The sequence below is a fragment of the Zonotrichia leucophrys genome, chromosome 1A, assembly GCF_028769735.1.
Source record: "Zonotrichia leucophrys gambelii isolate GWCS_2022_RI chromosome 1A, RI_Zleu_2.0, whole genome shotgun sequence".
In the NCBI taxonomy this organism is placed as follows: Eukaryota; Metazoa; Chordata; class Aves; order Passeriformes; family Passerellidae; genus Zonotrichia; species Zonotrichia leucophrys.
Genome location: NC_088170.1, coordinates 52,758,675 through 52,778,229, shown reverse-complemented (window position 1 = coordinate 52,778,229; position 19,555 = coordinate 52,758,675). Strand labels below are relative to the sequence as shown.

Genomic DNA, 19,555 nt, shown 5'->3' with positions numbered 1-19,555 from the left:
CTGAAGACTTCCTAAGATTAGAATCATACAATCATAAAGTAGGAATTTTAAAGATATTATAGTTCTAAATTAGGTTGTTGAAAGTCCCGTGCATTGTTAAATAAATAAAATTAAGAAAATTTATTTTTAAATTATTAAAGAAAATAATTTTAGACCCCTCTGACATCATTAATAAAATTATTAAAGAAGAAAATGAAAACCTTGAGTGTTAAAAAACAATCTGCTTAGAAAAAAGTAAAATAATAATAAAAAATTATATTCACAGTTCTCCAAAATTTTTGTGGACAATCTATACTTTCATGAACTTAAAGCTCAGAGAAACTGGAATTATTAGCACATGTGGAGGGGTTGCAATAAAAGTAAATCATTCATGCACCATGTGCGCACAACTTTTTTTTTTTCAGGAGATGCTTCAGTCTGCTTTTTTTCATTTTACCCAGATAAATCTTTTCGTAATTTTAGCTATCTTTTTTAAGCTAGGAACCTAACTCGTGGTATCAGCTAAGCAGTCAGCCATGGCATTAATTCCAGTGATACCCAGCAAGGCAGGAAATGGCACATTTCCAAGCAGAAACCCTTCTAACATGGCACATAGACATTTCCCTCACCAGGCTGACCTCAGAGAGGGATATGATTTTTGTCCTTTAACAGGCTTTCTAGCTTTGCCGTGGAAACAGATCATCTACCAGCAGACACTAATTAAAACTTCAAGCTATCAAGATTTACTGTGTCAAACATCAATACAAAAAGTCCTTTGGTAAAGAAGGATGGGGGTGCTGGTTTGAGTTACAAAAACATTGACACACAGAGTGAGATTTACAATGAAACTTTCTCTGCCTGAGAAATGCTTTTCATTTCAGCAGCCAGCCCGACATTAATTATGATTTTAAAAGGCTCCCTCTTACCTCCATGATTTTTCTTCTTGCAGGGTGTGAGAAAATTCAGCCTCCAGAGAGGTATCCATGGTTGGGGCTCCCAGTTTACCAGGCATGCAGGGAGATTGTCCAGTCTCTGCTGTGCTGAACAGAGCAGGAAGGGAGCCATGGCCAGGCAGGGAGCCCTGGGATGTTCATCTTCACTGGAAAGCAGAGTCTATGGCTGGCAGCTCTATTACAACCTCTTTTTTTATTCCCATCCCTTGTTAATCTAAGATGACTAAAAAACCTCAGATATACTCATATGTCTTAAACATTTCTTATCTCAGGGTCAGTTCAAATTTTAACTCAGTCATCCTGTTTAGGCTATTTAGTTTTTCTTTCTTTTTTGATTAATTCTATTTTCTTCACTTCTTATTAAAACACTTTAGTTCCCCAAGAGAAATGCAAATAAATCCTATTATATGTGCTTTGTTTCTTCATAGTCACTCCTGACAGAAGAAAAAAAAAAAAAATTGAAAAAATCAGGAGCTGTTTGAAATGCTCTCACTCTTTAAGAGAGCACCTCAAGCCATTTGACTCAAAAGGAAGTTAAAGTGCCTTTGTCTGCTTTGTTGATACAAGCATTTTGTGGAAAGGAAATTCCATCAGCTGTACAACTTCCCTTAATTTCTTTGCCCACCTAAATCATTTACAAAAGTAATATCTATTTATATCTACCCTGAAAAACCAATGCCCATCTTCACTTGACAGAAAACATAGAGATAATCTATTAAAGATACAGATTTTGTTAAAGTGTTTTACCATATAAAGTAAAACAAACTATCAAGGAAATGGTTATGTTCACACTATTCTTATTAAAATTAATATCTTTGTACTTTAAATGATTCATTAAGAACTTCTACACTGTCTACAGTCTTTTTCCAGTTTCATGCATGAGATTTAGGAAGTTAGATGTTTATTTTTAGGTAGAACTGTAACTATTTCTTTGCAACTTTCAAAAAAATAGTGTACCATCAACCTAACTTTTCCTACTTGTAAAATTGGTACGATTGTAGCAGATATACAATTAATTACCTGTTACATTGAGAGAATGGTCTCACAAGAATTCTACCCAATTGCACCCATAGTTCAGCTACAAGAAAAGGTCACCTGTATGGGGGATGTTCCTTGTTTTAGGGCAGATAAGTTGCATAGCTTTTAAAAATAATTAGGAAAAGAAATAAATGAAAAGTAATATATCTTAAAAAAAAAAAAATTAAAAGATCCCTCTTTCAAAATCAGTAGTATCTACTGTTATTTGGCCAGTTGCTTTCTGTTTGTTGGATGTTTTAGTTCTGGCTAGCAGTTTATGTGTCCTGGCACTCAGAAAAAGCCTCTCCCCCCTTTTAATAGTCCAGAAATTGAAGTTGAATGGGAAAGAATATTCTGTTTTCACCCTTCAGATTAGAATGTCAATCCACATTCTCAAGTTTCCACATAATAAAGACTTTTATTTATATAAAAGCAATAAGATGCAGAACACTTTACAACTCCTACAAAAGTGAAGTATAAGCAAAAACATCAATTATGACTTGTACTCATAACTTTACAAAAGCATTTATCAGTCACACTGACTGCATAACTGCAGTTACAACAATCTCTTGCAAATATATGAAGCCTACTACATATTCCAATATTTCACTTTGCCATCAGCATAAATCCATGTGACCTTTTTCTAAAGGTATCTTCTAAACACTAGACTACAGATACCAACAGAAAAGACAGATGTGTTAAAAATATTATCAACAAATTTTAAAATTATTAGAAAGATACATCATTTACTGTGTTATTCCATGGCTCCTACTGCTGCAACTATATTGCTGTTTAAAAATTGAAGTTTTTAAACCTTCATTCAAACAGTTGATTTATTTTATTGGATTGTGCTGTGTTGGCTGCATTTGAAGGATCCAAACTACTGAGCCATCTGCACCACAACTGCTTTCCAAGCTTTATCTTTGTCAAAATCCTTTAAGGTATTATTGGAAACCTAAAAGTAAACAAATTTCAGACAAATGTAAACATGAAAAAATGTTTTGATTAAAAACTGAAGTTCAAGCAAAGAAATTCCTGAGAAAATCTAGCAGAATGCAAATGTGAATAGGTACATACAGAGCTATTAAAATATTCTACATATTTGTAAGTTGTATAGTTTTGTATATTACAGAGTTTCTATTTAGGATATAACAGTGTAAATTGTATAATACTTGAAATATTTGGGTCTAAGAAACTTGGCCAAATTCCTATTTTAAACATGTTATTTAACATATTTTTTCAAGACTTTTTCTAAAATGTGACTGAAAGCCTTCGCACCTAAACCTTTAACCCCAAAGCCAGAAGCAGCCCCCATGGTGCAACTAAAGCAAGATTTACTTACATACATGCAAGCAAAGTAAGAACACAGACTTCTGAGAAGCCAAAGGGACTTGCAACTTCGCCTATAACATTATTCATGTGTTTAAATACTAAAAGGTAAGCAAAAAAGTGTTGCTTTTGCAGAGAAAGTGCTTCTTTTAGCATTTAACACCTAAGTTCTCAGTGACTCACAAACCAGGAACACTTTTGTCAATAATCTCCAGCAGAGATCTCTGTAGCCATGCCATGACCCATGGTCCAAGACATGACTTGCAGCAGTGAAAATGCTCCTGTGCTTCATCTTTTATACAGAACCTAAGGCCCAGGACACAGATCCAGCAAATAAACAACCTACACCAAATATCCTCAGCAGCCTGAAGGGACATAATTCCAAAGCTTTCCCTTTCCATTAGCAGATGTTTACTGACTTGACTGATTTCAGTCTCTGCTCCCAGTGCTTTCTATCCAGTGCTGGACTGAATCCAGCACTCTCCTTCTAGTGAAGTAAACATGAGTTACTCTCTGAGAGTCTTTGAGGATACAGGGTCTAGATCTGTACAGCAAAGGAAAGCCTAAGGAGTACAGTTCTGTGCCTCATGTTATGCCCAGTTATCATCTAACCAGGAAACTATTATCTCCTGATTACAAAATTAAGTTTCATAGAACAGCTTTTAATTGTGGTCAGAATTAAGATCAGAATTTAAGACCACAAAACATTATCAAAAAAAGTATTTTAAAATAGGTATTTTCAAATTTTCTAGTGGGTATAAATACAAACCTCTGTTGTTCTGTATTCCTGTTTCTTAACCTGTGATGGTGTCCATGCTGAATCTTGTAGTTTCATTTTTGTCTTGTAATTCACACACTGTATTACAGTTCCAATAGTAAGGCATGCCTGAATTAGCAGCATCAACATCAGAAGCAACAGGAGAACATCATAAGATTGCTGAAAACAGACATATGTTGTTAATTACTTGAATAAAATATTTGATAATGTTCCAATCTCTATACTTTAAAAATTCCTATCTAGACTTTTTATCAAATTATAATTTACAGTTTATTTCAGCATAACGTTTCAACCAAAATTTAAGGGCTTGAGTTTGTTGAAAGTAGAAGAGATCTATAGCTTCTAAGAAAATGTTAATTTATCAAATTATCTTTTCCTTTGGAAACAGAACAGAATTGAGGAAACTATCTTCTAAAATAGTGTCTAACTGCTGGTTCTGACCTACGCAATGTCACAGCTGTGCTTGGGCTTGGCCCTGTGCCTTGCTGGCGCTGACCCTGCCCTGCTGACCTGAGTTCCTGGATGACCTTGGATCTGCCTCAGTACTGTGGACTTGCCTGGCAATCACTGCATCTGGCTACTATGGCTGGACCTGCCTTTCTTTACTATTTTTGGGGTGCTGTAGGACTGCTCTGCTTGCCAATGAAGTCACCATTCTTTGTCCTGCTGTTACGTCCACAGTTCATTGTTCTGTGCAGGGCAGCCCACTCTTGTAAGCACACACAAAGCAGAGTGAGAATGTAAGAAATGCTCTGCAGGGCCACACCAACTGTCTAGACAGTGCAGTCATCTGTCTCCAACATGGGTGACAGAAGCTACTTAAAGAGGGGATGTGAAATGTCACTATTCCTGAGGTTCACAGTACACTCCTCCAGAATAAGAACACGATCACATACTCAGAAGTTGATTTTCCAGTCCCTGAGATACCAATTTAATAAACATTTTCCCTCTTTTCTTCTAAAGTTACAATACTACCTAATGACTAGTGGAGACTCTTAATGACATTGGTCTAATGCCCCTAAGTGGTTCTTTGAACAACATCAGGGACTGGCAAACACTTTGCCAGTAGAGCACAAGAAAGCTCTTCAGCAATGCACAGGTAACATTTCATACTGAAATGCTTTAAACTTCGAAAACTTTTTCTTCTCTGTCCAAATCCAGACTTTGAATAAATGCAGTTGTAAGCTTACAATCCCAATGATTGGTAAGCATCCTAAGAAACAGAAAAATGTACTCTTCAAAGACTCCTAGAATCTTTAATTTAAATACTACAAATTATAAAAGTCTCGAGGAGTCTAGCATACTGTATATTATTTTTGCTATCTTTTTAAAACTATAATTTCAGGGTGCCAATAGATGTAACATACTTTCAATTATATAAAAAGTCAAACAACAGTTTTTAAATAATTTCCATAACATTTCATTCAATCTTTATAATGCAGTACCTTGTCTTCATATATTCCCTAATTTGCTACTGCCTTGCTACTGTAACATATAGAAGTTCATTTTTCAATTACATAAAACCACATACTTTAACAGCAGGTGGATAACTCTTAAAGATGTCAACAACTTGCATGATACTGAAGGATAAGTATGCAGAAGCAGTGAACAACAAAGGAGAGGTAACACTGCTAATGGCAATCAGGACCTCAACCTAAAAAATAAGATAATAAAAGTTAAATAATAATCTAAAAAATTAACTCTGGTTTGTAAGCTATGACTCCTTGAAGCAAGCATAACAGAAGTGTGTAAAACTGTGTAAGATTATACACAAAAGACAAATACTAACAGCTATCCACATTTCATGAAGATACAGAAGCAAGCTTTGTATAACCTAAATTTCCTAGCCAAAACACTGCTAGCTTGTAATTCATATTTCATTCAATACAGATGATGACATTTTTGTTGTATTTTACAAGAGCCTTTGATACACACCTAGAGGAAGTAATACCCAATCTGGAGAGCCAGTATAGAAGCCACCCATTTATTCCTCAATTTTTATGAAGCAATGAGAATTAAAAACAGATATTGCAGACTTGCAACCTAAAATATCTTTTGCAAATAAATTTGAGTGTCCTGAGGCAAATTTACTGCCACAAAACAGCAGCTGAGCTTCACTCAAATATCACCCCTACAGGATTATATTCTGACTTCAGTTGTGGTTATGCCTCATTACTCACTTAAATATGGTCACATGACTATTAATTAGAACAGATATTTTAGGGAGCCTTAACTACACATCTAGAACATTCAAGGAATAAATGCACTCTACTGAATATTATTAGTTATTGTTGCTAATCACGAAGATGAAGAATTTGTTTAAAATAGGTTCTAGGTCCAGCACAGCCTGCACACCTAATTTTCTTCTTTCAGAAACCACAAGTGATAACGAAAGAAAAAGGGAACTTCATCTCAGGAGCTTGAAAGCAGTTCTTGGCATACCATGTTAGGCATGTCAGTTTTCTATAGTAGTATCTTTCCCAAGGAATCACTACAAAATATCCAAAAAAAAAACAGAACAAAACAAACTAAAAAAACCCCACCAGACAACCTACCAAACTCTTCAAATTCTTTTCTAGAACTGATTAAATGAGGCCTCCAAAGGACCTGCTGGAGTTCTTTTAAGGGATACCAGCTAACATTCCTGCTACATATTTGTCACATTTTGTAGAAGCAGCTAAAAACAAGTGAGCAAACTTGATTAGTGCCTACTATCAGAGTTTCTTAGCATTATTCCACTCTAATTAAAAATTCCAAGTGTTTTACACACTTACCAGACATTTACTTGGATATTCAGCAGCTACATGACTTGCAATAGCACTTGGAAAGCACTAAACAAAAGAGTGCAAGAAAATAAGTATTTATTAACTTGAAAATTACAAAAATTATAATTGAGTTACAGTAATTCCCACTATTCACAGCTCTTTTCTTTTGTGAATTTTGAATGCTGAAAAGCTTGTTGATGAACTTTTTCCATTTCATGCAAAGGGATTTTACAGACACATGTATAAACCTAGTGGTCATTGTCTTCTTTCCCAATCAGTTCCTTCGTGGCAAGCAGGGTGGCACAACATCCTTTATGAATCCACTGCTCCAGGTACAGGCTGTTATTAAGGATAAGGGTTACCAATCACAGTCTCAGACTTTTAAAACAGGTAAAACTGAGAGGTTAAATAAGATATTCTAAGGATTCTACCATGCTAAAACTAAACTTTTTCTTTTGCAGTGTGAATTATTCTAAAAACCTATGACTTTTTTTGACAGAACACCTCACTTCAAATACCCTTGTTTTAATACTCATTTCCATTTTACTGAATTGAGGACTGAGAATGTATCAGAACAATTTACTGAAGTATTGCAAACCAAAACAGATCAAAAATATTGCATAAATATATTAAGTATATTGAAGTTTCAATTAATTTGCTAAGCAGCAATTCCCAAACAGTATTAGAGCCAAATAAATACTCCAGTGGGAGGAGAAAAGTGGAAAAAAAATTGAATACAATACACTGTTTTAAAAGAGTAGCTTCTATTTGCACTACTTACAGCAACTAAGATCCAAAAGAATGTTACTGAGAGGTAGGGACCTGAGACTAGAACATCCATATTCAAAGCAATTATTCCACCAAATACTGATGAAATTCCAATAATCACCTCAATTACCTAAAACAAGTAAGAGCACACAAGTTATTAATAACATATTTGAACATGAAATTTACTACTTGCATAGTGGAAAGAATAAAATGCATTTATTAAATGCATAAAATGCATTTATTACTAGCTAGGCATAAAGTCCATGTTTTCCATATCTAAAATATGGCAAAACACTAACTAGCTTAAGTGAAAACAAGATCAGCTTCATTATACATATTTATACTTTCATTTATTAGCTCCCCCCAACAATAGTTCAGTTTACACTATTTATCCTTAAGTAATTATGTAGTCTCCTTCTCACAATAAAGAGCAGTTGTGATTTATCTTGCAATCTTCTAAAAGGAAATATTTTACTATATATCTCTCATTTTTGTCTTTATTCTTTCAATTCTTAGCTACAGTGATCTCTTCCTGGCTTTAAAGAACCTTAGCACTGACGAAGGTGAAATAAGAAATTGATTCAACGAAACAATGCTTTTCTTACTGAGTACGACTTCAGAATGCGAGCAGGAAAGCTGACATTGCTCAAAACAATGGCACAGTCGTGTGCAGCATTCTAGAGGGGAATAAAAAAAATCGTGATAAAAAATGTACAAAATATACAAATACACATTTCTTTCTAGTATCTTATACAACCTCTTACAGGTCCTAACAGTGGTACTTAATATCTGATTGGCCCAGAAGAGGTGACAGTGACATATCTTGGTATTCTCCTGGGTAAGACCACATCAATTACATTAAAACCAAATTAATTAGTATCAGATTAGCTGTTCCACAGCCACCATTCAATAATGAAATATTTTCATCTTGTCTCCCTTTTCTACTTTCAAAGAATATACTTTCTTCCTGAGCCTTCAGATTCTACAGATGTGGAGCAGCAGGGGCCAAAGGAGACAGGGGACTACATCACCTTATCAACCAGTATTTCCAGTGTCACATCGTGTTTGCTTCATTCTAAAAGAAGTACTGTTGTAGAAAAATGAGGGTGGGGTTTGGGAAAGCACTAGTGAACAAAGAAAATTTTATCAATAGCTGCAAATCCTGAAGCCAAGAGTTGTTGGGCAAACACCACTAAACTGACTTACAAGACAAATACTTTCCCTACATCAGGCTTCAAAAAGGTATTGTTTGCATACATACAAGCTGTAGTACTTTAATGTTTCAAACATCAAGTTTCATTCTACAAAACAAAAATAAAACATTTGCCATGCCCATTCATGGGATATTCAAAGAACTCTGTGCTGTATAATTTTCAATGGGTAATTTTGAGAGGGGTCATTGCACTTTTAAAAGCTAAAAGAAGAAATAACTGTTCAGTATGGTACTTTTATTTGTAGTTCAAATATAGCTTTAGCATGCAAAGTTATATACTGGTGTTGCCAATAAATTTTCGGCACATGTAATACAAGAAAATGGGGAATTTTTACCATGCACAATCCTTAAGGGCACCTACTTTCTTTCTTGTACAGCAGTCTTCAGTAGACCTAGCTGAAATGATCACAGTAGTTGCCATGAAGATTTCCAGCAGAATAAGTAGAATCAAGTTGAAATTTATCTGTCAGTAAAATCCCAGACATAAATGAGTTATGCCTTCCATATGAAAAACAAAGGAAGGGCCTGAGTCTAGCATGATTAGGCAGGTTGTCTAGTTTCTGTCAGATTTAGACACACCTACTGATTACATACTTTGTTATCTATTTTCTTGGCTCTTGACAAACTTCAACAACAACATAATACTCAGAATGCCTAACCTAAGAAAGAAACATTTACTTCATTTATGGAAATATTTTGCCTGAAGATTCTATCACTGTCTTCCAGAAGAGGAGCTTATGAGAAGGGAGGGTTGCTGGGTACATTTGCTTTTTGCAGCTCCTTCTATGTGAACTCAGAACACTGCAGCAACTAATGGAACATTCTCAGGGGAAGGAGGGCCACAGGTCACAACTCCTAGGCTGCAATCTCAAACAGTGTACTCCCATATTGGACTCCGAATGAAAACACAAACCAAAGAACTTCACCAAGGATCCCAGTTCTGTGCCCTGCTCAGTGCTGGTAAAGCATTCACAAACACTCTTCATGGGTTCACGATGCTTGCAGACTACATTGCAAAAACATGGATGCTGCCATTGGTCATATTCAAGAGACAAATAAGTGAATGTAGTACTTAATGTTGCTTTTTTGTTCCTTATTATTCTCATGAAAAGAGGTAGACACCTACACTGCATGGACTGAATCATTTCCTAGAGGCACACAAGTTAGGAAGAGTGGATCTCCCTATCTTGTCTTCAAAAGCATCATGTTTTTCCATCAGCTGCCCAAAAAAATATCTGGTAGTCAGTCAGGCCATTGGGGCAAAGTACCAAAAGTCTAGGAAGAACTGACACCATTCCAAACCTATACAATTACAGCAAACCATTATTCAACAACTTAGAACAGAATTATATTGTTTCCTCATGTCAGACCTGCTTTGTTGATGATGAAATCTCCATCTCTCTCTGACACATATCTTGCAGCACATGTTTTTAGAAAAATGTAGTAAGTGGCAGATTTAGGAGGCTTTTTTGGACACTGAAATTCGCTTTTGCTTAGGAAATGATAATTGAAACTATGTGCTTTGCTGCACCCAACAGACTGTACAGTTGTACTAACTCTGCAAAGAGTGATAAATGTCATTGAGGTAAATTTCTAGAAAATGTGTTACAATAAAGAATACAGGAATTTTTAGGCAAAAGAAGAAGTTTAAATGTGTGGCCTGCAGAACAATTTAATCCAGATTTAAAATTCCCATGATTTAGACATGTTTTGACACAGCACTAACACTGGTATGAGCTGGCAAGGCCTCACGTTATACTTGGCAGTGCAGTATCAAGTAGATGCACAAGTCTGAGTCCAGAAGCACTGTAACTAAACTGAGGGACTATCACACTTAGTCCTAGGTACAAGAAGTAAATAACAAAAATTGAAAAAGTAAGAGTAAATAAATTATATTCTTGTCAATCTTATTGCAGGTAACTAACATTGGGCAAAGAGAAACATAAAGTTACTGCTGTATGATCTCTCCTCACAGACCAAGCAGGAATATTGGGATATTGGCAGCAAAGTAATGACATGTGATCTCCAGCCACCCAATGTTCTCCCCATCTTGTTTTTTAACAAAGATAAATGTATCACAATTAGTAATTGTTTTAGTAACTTACATTTATAGCTGATGGATTGAGGACAAGTTTGCATCCAAACCAAACTAAACATGTCGTTGTAACAGCAAATGTGGAGACAAAGAGAATCTGAAAATTTGGTATCTGAAAAACAGTTTCAGAATGGGTTTTTTCTCTTATTTTAAACATGGGGGGAATACGAACACACATACAGATATATAGAGATAGATTATATAGATAGATCTAGATATATAGAAAGATACATAAAATTGACAATAAAGTTTCATACTTACCACATTAATTTTATTCCTTGCTATAGCAAAGCTCACAACTGCTGAAGGAATACACTGGGAAAATTAAAAGAAAAGACTAGTGGGATCTTCTGCACAATGAATTTTATATATACTTCTATAGATGTATTTTATGTGTCTGAATTCATACTCAGTACACTTAGACAAACAGAAGATCAAAAACTCTGAAGAAAAAGTTTCACTTGACTGAACTCATTAATCCCAGTCAGTGTCTGAGAATTACAAGTTTAAATATACCTTCCATATCCCTCAGTTTTGACTAACTACCCAGCAAAATGTGATGAGTAAAAGAAAGAAAGTCTTTCATGAGGTATTTCATGCCTTTGCTAGTTTAAATCAACTCTAGGAGGCCTTGAGCAGGAGAAAACAGTGCTACTCCCAAACTAGGCCTGCGCATTCTTTAGACAGACATCATCCTCACTGAGTATGCTAAAATTTGCCCAATCTCAAAACAGTTCTGAAGAACCTTGTGAAAATCTGCTGAGTCAAGACACACTTGGAGAATTGTGCCTGGGATGTCCTTTTGGCTCACTGGGAACTACGTTTCCCTACTTGAGGACATAGATAAATGGAAAAGTCATGCACCAATGAAAAGTCTCACAAAGTAATTTCTCTATCCTTTCACTGTTTCCCACCACAACAGACATGGTTCCATTACAGATCCAACTCTGTTTTACACAAAAGCCTACTAAAATGATAATAAAAGTGTTCTTATGTTAATCATGCAATAAATGCCACATTTCTAATTCTCTTCCCACACACCTGAACATTAATGGCTTAACAATGGAACACTATAAAGAGATTAATACTGATATGTAAAATTCTTGGCAGCACTTCCTCAACACCTAAATGACCTTTACTGAACATAATTAAAACATTCTTCTATGCCCTGGACACACACAGGAGTTCCTAGAACGCTACAGGACTATGTTTAGGCAACTGAATGCCTAGTCCAGATGGTGACAGTCTAGAGAGCAACTCAGCTTCGGGCTAAACGAGACACTTGGTGCCAGCTGGCTCCACATCTCTCTAGGCTCTTCTGACTGCACCAACATCACCATCTGCAGCAGAAGCTCCAACACCTTCCTCACATACAGACACCAAACTGACACACACCTTCAAACCCAATGTGATAACCTGCTGCAGCCAAAGTTCTACCAGGTCTTTGGAAATTTTCAAACATGAAGTTCAAAGAGTCAAGATTGGGGCAGAGAAAGAGACATCTCAGTAACTAAACCAATGTTGCAGGGAATGAGGTATCTGTGAGGATACTGACTTAAACTCCTCCAACTATAACACTTTGAGTTGAAACCCAAGTGATAACTCATTCACAGAGCAACTCCTGGGACTTGTTTGTTTCAAGTAATCTTGCACCTAACTTAAAAACAAATATACAAGTCGAGAAAATAACTATGACCGAGCACTGCCATAAACAAAGCAAGTACATGAGACTTACTAATATATAAAGCAGAAACTAAGTATATATAATGCAGTAAACATGTATATGTGCGCCTCAAAGTACAGAAAAAAATACTGGGCTCTGGAAAATGCCAGCCATCTTTAATGCATATTATTTTACTTTAATGCATTATTTTACTAATAAAATAATAAAATTCAAGAGAATTTTAGTCTGCTTCGGTACATGGATATTATGGCAAAATAAACTGAAAAATTAACACTTTGAGATATAATATTAAATACCTTTTGATAGCATATAGCCAGAAAACTTTCCAAATACATAGCAACAAATTTTTTCTTAAAATCAAGCACAAAAAAACTGCTCAGCAGATTAATCTTGCATGCCAGTAGTGAGCTGATAAACAAAAATGGTAGCACAAACCCAGTTGTCTTTATGACAACAGTTATTCCTTTAACCATGCAACAAAAGTCCATTTAATGAACTGTTAAATATAATTAAATCTTCCATGAGGAAAAGCAGTAGAAAAAGAAAGAACAAAAGACATAAAACCACAAAAATTATTTACTATTGCATTTGCTGTCAAACAGCCACAGCAAATAATTAAGAATGCTTACTGAACCTGCTGCACAACGTAAATAATCCATTTCAGATGGAAAAATATTTCCCAGATATAGTGAAAATCCAGAAGTAATAAGGAGGCAGGTCTGCAAAGCAACAAATAAAATAAATTTATATTAATAAAACTGTTAAAAAAAAAACTAGTCAGTTATCAGTATTCAACCCCTTTACTTTTAAGAATGCAGTTTTTGTGTAAATAAATTTGAAGAAAAATATCAAAATACGCTGACTTCTGAAGATATTTTGCTGGTTACCAAGACCTAATAATGAACAATGTTCATGTTTAAATCAAGAATTTTGTCCTGACCTGGCAAATACCTCAATATAACTCAAAAGGTAACTGCAGTATTTATGGGTAAAAATGTTTCAGAAACCTCAGCTATGTCTCTACTTTGCATTCCCTGCTTGAGTCCACCAACATTCATTATGCATATGGGCAGCTGGGCAATTGCCAACTAGAACACAGCAGTAAAAATAGTATTGGGATACATTAATGAAGCTTCTTCCACTATATTCCTACATCCCTCCAAATTATCTTCCTGTCTTCATTCAGTGGCACATCCAAAAATGTTCAACTGCTCCTCTTACCTTAAAAGGTTTATTTCATAACTACCACAGTTACACACTCTGCAATAAGCCATTAGTGTCTTCTACTAACATTATTTTGGTTTTCCTTGTCATTCCTATAAGTAGGCATTTCTTTGAAGGAGCTAGGAAAGGTAAGAGACAGAACTGCTCTTTTGTTTTATTTGTTTTTTTTTTTTCATGTTAGAAAATTATTGGGGTATTTAAAGAGTCCTTGTCAAAAAGAGACAGAAAATAAGGAAAGCATATTTGCATGGACAAATATACACAGAGAATTTTGGCAGACTGTTAGAACAGCCTCTGGAACCATGAGTTGAAATTGTGCTTGATGCTCATCAAATGGTTTCTGCACCAAACCAGGCCATCAGCCACTTTGATGTCACTGTACAGTTGGCAACTGCTCCCTGAAGTAGATGGTTCTGTTCACTGTGACTTACAGTGCTCAGCATGCAGACTTTCTCTTCTGGACACTGTCTTTCAGAAGGGTTGATAGACACTAAACACTTGAAAGAAAAATCTAATTGGAACTTAATCTAAGAGTTTATTAATAAAATTGCATTTTCATTTTATTTTCATTTTCCCATGAAATTCATTCTCCTTGATAATATGACTTCAGCAAATGACCATTAAATATTATTATCTCCAAAAATTTACAACTACTCAGTAAATTACAGACAGTTGTTCTTTTGGACAATTAAGTGTGAGAAAATTTAATGCAAATATAGCCAGCACTTCTTTTCATGTGACAGTACATCTGAAAGGAAATCCAAGCCTTGCAGTTTGTCAGAAAAGAAAAAATGCTCAGCTGTTTCCACAAAAATAAGGCAATACTTTTATTCACTGTGCATAAACAAGCAATTACCATATTAACAGTGGGGCAATCTTAGTTCTTAATAAAAAGTACGCTTCAAAACACACAAGCTGACAGAAAAAGAAAAGATCAAATTCTAATTGCTATAATGAAGTTTAATTAACTTGGCTCAGAACATGGAGAAGCATATGATGTACATGCAAGATGAGTATCCTGTGATTCTAGCAGTGAACACAAAAATTCACTGTGTTGTTTGTGTAAGAAGCACAAGTATATACCTCACCACACTAATGATTATACCAAATAATTATGTGGCTATTGAACCCTGATAGATTAATGTGGCAATCAAGTACCACACATCTTTTTAATGCCAAAATGCTATCATGGCAGCCAGAGTACATTCAATAGTTAAAAGTATTTTTAAAAGAATACATATGGTGTGCATACTTTATATATTCTACCAAAAGGCACTGCTTATACATACACATGGTCTGATATTTACCACAACCAAACTTATTCTCTACTTATATGATTAATATCAATGATAAAAAATAAGCCTTCACACACCACCTCTGATTAGTAAAAAAATAGTCAAAGAATACCAGCAGTCTACATTCCAAATTTGCTAAATATGTTTCTATTTTTACAAAGATTTCTTTCCAATACTATCAGTGATGAAATTCTTAGTCTTCAAATGATGTCAAACAGAACAGAGCACTAGGCACTAAGAACTGGGCACTAAGGCCTGTATTTTTAAATTTGCTATAATTTAAAGTACTTACTCCCATCAGCAAAGAAAATATCCATGTTTTGTAACTAAAGCAAGGATGCAGCCTCTTTGACAGCTGAAGGTCACTGGATTTGATATCTGGTATATAATTTCCATTCTCTTGTTTTCCCCGCTCCAAAGTTGGCATCCTGTCATAGCTAAATTCTTCTCTGTAACCTTCTTCCCTGGTCATAACACTTCACAAAGGCAATTAAATTATAATAATGCAAGTTACAAAGAAAGAGAAAAAAATATAATTTAGATCCTTCACATACCAAAATCAGTGTTCAACTAGGTTTTTTTGTATTCAAGACGAAATGAATAAACACAATGTTTAGCTACTGAATGTACTTACATCTCAAAATATGTAAACTTTCTAACAACTTACTTGCACACCTTAACTAAGTTTTATCCTACAGCCACAGTTCATAATGACATAGTAAAAGTACCAACATATTTAAAGTTTGTGTATCTATGATACCTTAGTAAATTTCTATTTCAAGATCTAAGAACCAGTTTTAGAGGTGTTTAGTTAGTGCATACCTCTATAACCAAAGCTTTTTTCTTTTTCAACTCTAAGACAGCAAAGAAAATCAAACAGGTTTCAATATAAATTCCATTTGATTTCAACACTTTTTATCAGCTATCTAAAATGACAGACTTCCCTATGAGTCCCATGAACACACACACCCACAATAACTCAGCTACAGCAAACTGTTTCTAATTTACCCTGTATCAACCGTTTCTCTTGTTCACTTCATCCTTTTATGCTCACCTCTCTGCTTCCCAACCTCTTAAAATACCACGAGGAGCATCTTATATTAGAATTAAGGTACTGTAGATTTTTCAGCAGTTAGAAACCTTGGTGCTTACCTTCCACTGAAAAGTGAACTGTCAGTTTAAAGCAGCCCTGTGAACACAGCTGCCTGTACACTTTGTGATATTCTCACCGTTCAGTGAGTCATGCCGGCTTTGAAAAGTTCTCCCTTACACTTTGGCTTTCAACAACATCTATTCAGATATGGAACAAAAGCACAGCAAGAACTTCAGTTAAGCCAGGGAACAGGAAAATGCCTCCTGAATTTTAATGAAGAGAACACACTAGAAAATGACTGTATTACATCTCGTAGAGCTGCCTCCAAATTAGACCAACAAATTAAAAGTTTTATGTCCCTTTTTTATTTGAGTACTACCCCTTATTTAGCATCTTAAATAAAAGTTTCCTCACTTTTCCACTTTTGGCTATCATAATACCCAGAGATCACAATATCTAACAATCGAGCTCTTGTTTCAAAAGAGCAAAATGCACATACAATGCAATATTCTCCCAGGTAAAAAACCTACAGATAAAAGTTCAACTATTAAAGTATCACAACAAGATGGGAAGCTCAAAAGTTAGAGGTTAGAAATCTATCAAGATTATTATTTTCACTGTAGAACACTCCTCTTTTTCCACTAACCCTAGTTTTCTGGAGTGCTCAGACAAAGCTGGCACATTTCAATCGTGCCGTCACTCGCACTCACAGAGCACCCAGATGACCAAACAACATATTTTCAGCCCAGCAGGCAGCAGTGACATGCAATGGCCAGCGTACCTTGGACCCAGTCCTCCTGCTTATTAAGCAATGAAAAGAGGGAAAAAAAGGACGTTTTTATCTTGAAGATGTTGGCACCTTGACAGCTACAGCAATGACAGGGTCTTTTGTCTAAACTTTAAACACTCTTGTAACCAAGACACAATTAAATCTTCAGTATTCTGAAGGGCATCACCTTCAAAGTATGCTAGAAAAACTTCTGAACAGCACAACTTCTCAGTTTGTACAGAGTGTAGATTTTCCTTTTTTCATAATGTCAGCCGATTCTGAAAGATTATGAAAATGTTACAGTTGTTTTAATAGATTTAAACAGGGAAATTAGTACACCATACATAGCAATAGACACATCTGTAAACTGTGCTAGAAAAAAGGGGAAAAAAGATTGCACAGTCCAGCAGAAACTTTCTGATGTAATTAAGCCTTACTGTTCCTCTGCTCATGGAAGAAACACTGCACAACTATTTCCATTATCTGCAACTTTCCAAAGACCATGGTTTAATGGAAAATGGGTATTGCTTATCTGACAGCTTTTTCGGTGAGTACTAGGAACTGATTGACACAAATTACCATAGACACAAAACACAATCATATTTTAACCCTTTTGATCAGTTTAGGGAGAAGGTTTGTGGGGTTTTTTTGTTTGTTTGTTTTGTTTTGTATTGTTTATTTTTTACACAAAATTGGTGAGATAGTCAGTTATTTACTTGATCTAATCTCTTTGAATAAAAGGAATTTATTAAGTCCTGCACCACTGACCAGAGCAGGGTTCAAACCCTAGAACAACTTGTTCACAGTTCCAAGTGTTTCAGCCAGTATTGTACCTGAAAGTTCCCTCTCTAAGCATGGTTATACAGTGTTTTGTCAGGTTATTGTGAAATTCCTCCTACCCCCTTTCCTGTATACTTCTCAGTATTTCCCATTTCTCTTTTGCACAGAGGTCCATTGCATAATTAATGCATCCTCTGCACTTGGCATCAGCATGAACAAAAAACACTTAAACTTCAAAGTTCAGTTTCTACTCTAAAAATTTTCTGAGGCCTTTATTTTAGGTTCCCTTCATCTCATGTTCCTGATTGCAGAAAAAGTCTCTTTTTTGTGCAAGATCAGAACCCAAGTCGTTGACTAAGACCTTCTAATACTAGATAAGGTACAAATGTGGTGTACAAAGAGATTCCTCCTAATTCTAAAGAATGCATAGGAATTTTACACAAGGACTGCAGCAAGTATAACAACTGGAACACAACATGAGAAGCTTCTGAAAAGGATTTACAAATTAAGAGTTTTAATTTTAAATTAGGCCAAAAGATGTCAAGGAATGACAATTAAATCAAATAATGAGCAGCTATGAATAACATCACACTTCCACCACAGGACTGACCACTGAATAAATGCAGCTGCCTGAAGCAGCTATAGCAGATACTTGGTCATTTGCCACAGGCTGTATGCAATGTGAGCATCCCCCACAGTAATGACAAAAGATAAAAACCAGATTACCAGTTATAACTCAAGTGCCAAGGGATAATATGGCAAAAAGGTACATAAACCTATCAGAGTCCTAGTTTTGCTACCAAGGACTAAGGAAAAAGCATTCTGTCCTGGGTCATGTTCCCTAGCCCTGAATGAAGATTCACACACACATTCCAAAATCTAAATGAACACCACACCTGAAGCTCTGGTGAAGTTTACATTTAGCATCCTGACCAACTTTTCCATTTTCTGATGAGTTAACAGCTGCACTACACTTCTGTGGTTTTTCACACAATATTTAATTATGCTACTTTAGTTCATGACCTGTACTCCTTGTTGAGTATTTTCACCTCTTTTAAAGCCAGATCTTTAACCTGTTTTGTTTCTCTGAAGCTGTTTCCTCAGTCCATGTTTCCTAGCTCATGTCCTGGGGCATGTACCGAACCAAGATTAAAATGTAGATAAATAGCTTCAAACTGATGCTTTGCTCCCCTAGAATAACATTTGCTCCGCCAGTATAATACTTTGGATTTAGTCCTTCATGTAAACCACCATCTTTTCCAGAAACACAATCTCTTCATCCACCACACTTATGCCAGCTAACAGTCCCCCGTCAGCACTCCCACTGGAAACTCAGTGAAAGAAAACAGTAGTTAAAATTCTTTAAATCAATGTATCCAAAAGAGGCCAACGCTCTCTCAGCACTTTTCTAAAACCAGCACTGACTACAGACACTCACATTTCTCCTTCCAATGGCATCATTGCAGTTACTTCAGAATGAGACACTGGAACCTGTGTGCAGTTACTGGCAACCAGAATTTATTCTGCTCTAGGAACTGTACAGAACTCTGTAACAGTGTTAAACCATCTGAAATGCATTCCTAGCCCTTCTTGTCCTAAATAAGGCTGAGCGAACCATACAGCCAGAACCTAAAAAGTTGCCAAAGACAACTGCTGCTTTAGTCACACAACTTAGGCAGTGCATTTTGTGGTTTCTATAAAAAATTACACACTGCTCTGCTCAACCTCCTGAAAGCATCTCCTGGAACAGCTTTATATGGCAGCTCCTATTTAAACTACTTGGATGCTGAGCTCATCAACTCAAAAAACTTTG

The 19,555-nt window shown here is 35.6% G+C and overlaps 1 protein-coding gene across 4 annotated transcripts; it reads right to left on the bottom strand.

Moving 5' to 3' along the window:
* Positions 1-2,347: 2,347 nt before the first annotated feature.
* Positions 2,348-16,367, bottom strand: MLC1 (modulator of VRAC current 1). Of its 4 annotated transcripts, none has more exons than XM_064702774.1 (12): positions 16,253-16,367; positions 15,393-15,576; positions 13,211-13,300; positions 11,159-11,212; positions 10,908-11,009; positions 9,164-9,265; positions 8,195-8,266; positions 7,603-7,719; positions 6,831-6,887; positions 5,588-5,710; positions 4,048-4,215; positions 2,348-2,904 (listed from the first exon to the last, which is right to left on the bottom strand). In XM_064702774.1, the coding sequence occupies exons 2-12, from the start codon at positions 15,570-15,572 to the stop codon at positions 2,830-2,832; spliced, it is 1,140 nt and encodes a 379-aa protein (XP_064558844.1). In that variant the 5' UTR covers positions 15,573-15,576; positions 16,253-16,367; the 3' UTR covers positions 2,348-2,829. The 4 variants fall into 4 exon arrangements, with proteins under 4 accessions (XP_064558844.1, XP_064558846.1, XP_064558847.1 ...); XM_064702775.1 differs by lacking the exon at positions 16,253-16,367 and adding an exon at positions 16,155-16,227 and having other exon boundaries at positions 2,702-2,904; XM_064702776.1 differs by lacking the exon at positions 11,159-11,212 and having other exon boundaries at positions 10,908-10,994; positions 16,253-16,353.
* Between the last annotated feature and the right edge of the window lie 3,188 nt (positions 16,368-19,555).

Coding starts and splice junctions, on each gene's coding strand:
- MLC1 (XM_064702774.1), bottom strand. CDS start 15,572: ATGACCAGGGAAGAAGGTTACAGAGAAGAATTTAGCTATGACAGGATG. Junction 11,213..13,210: donor TACGTTGTGCAGCAGGTTCA/GTAAGCATTCTT, acceptor TAATTTTCCCAG/TGTATTCCTTCAGCAGTTGT. Junction 11,010..11,158: donor CAAGGAATAAAATTAATGTG/GTAAGTATGAAA, acceptor ACTGTTTTTCAG/ATACCAAATTTTCAGATTCT.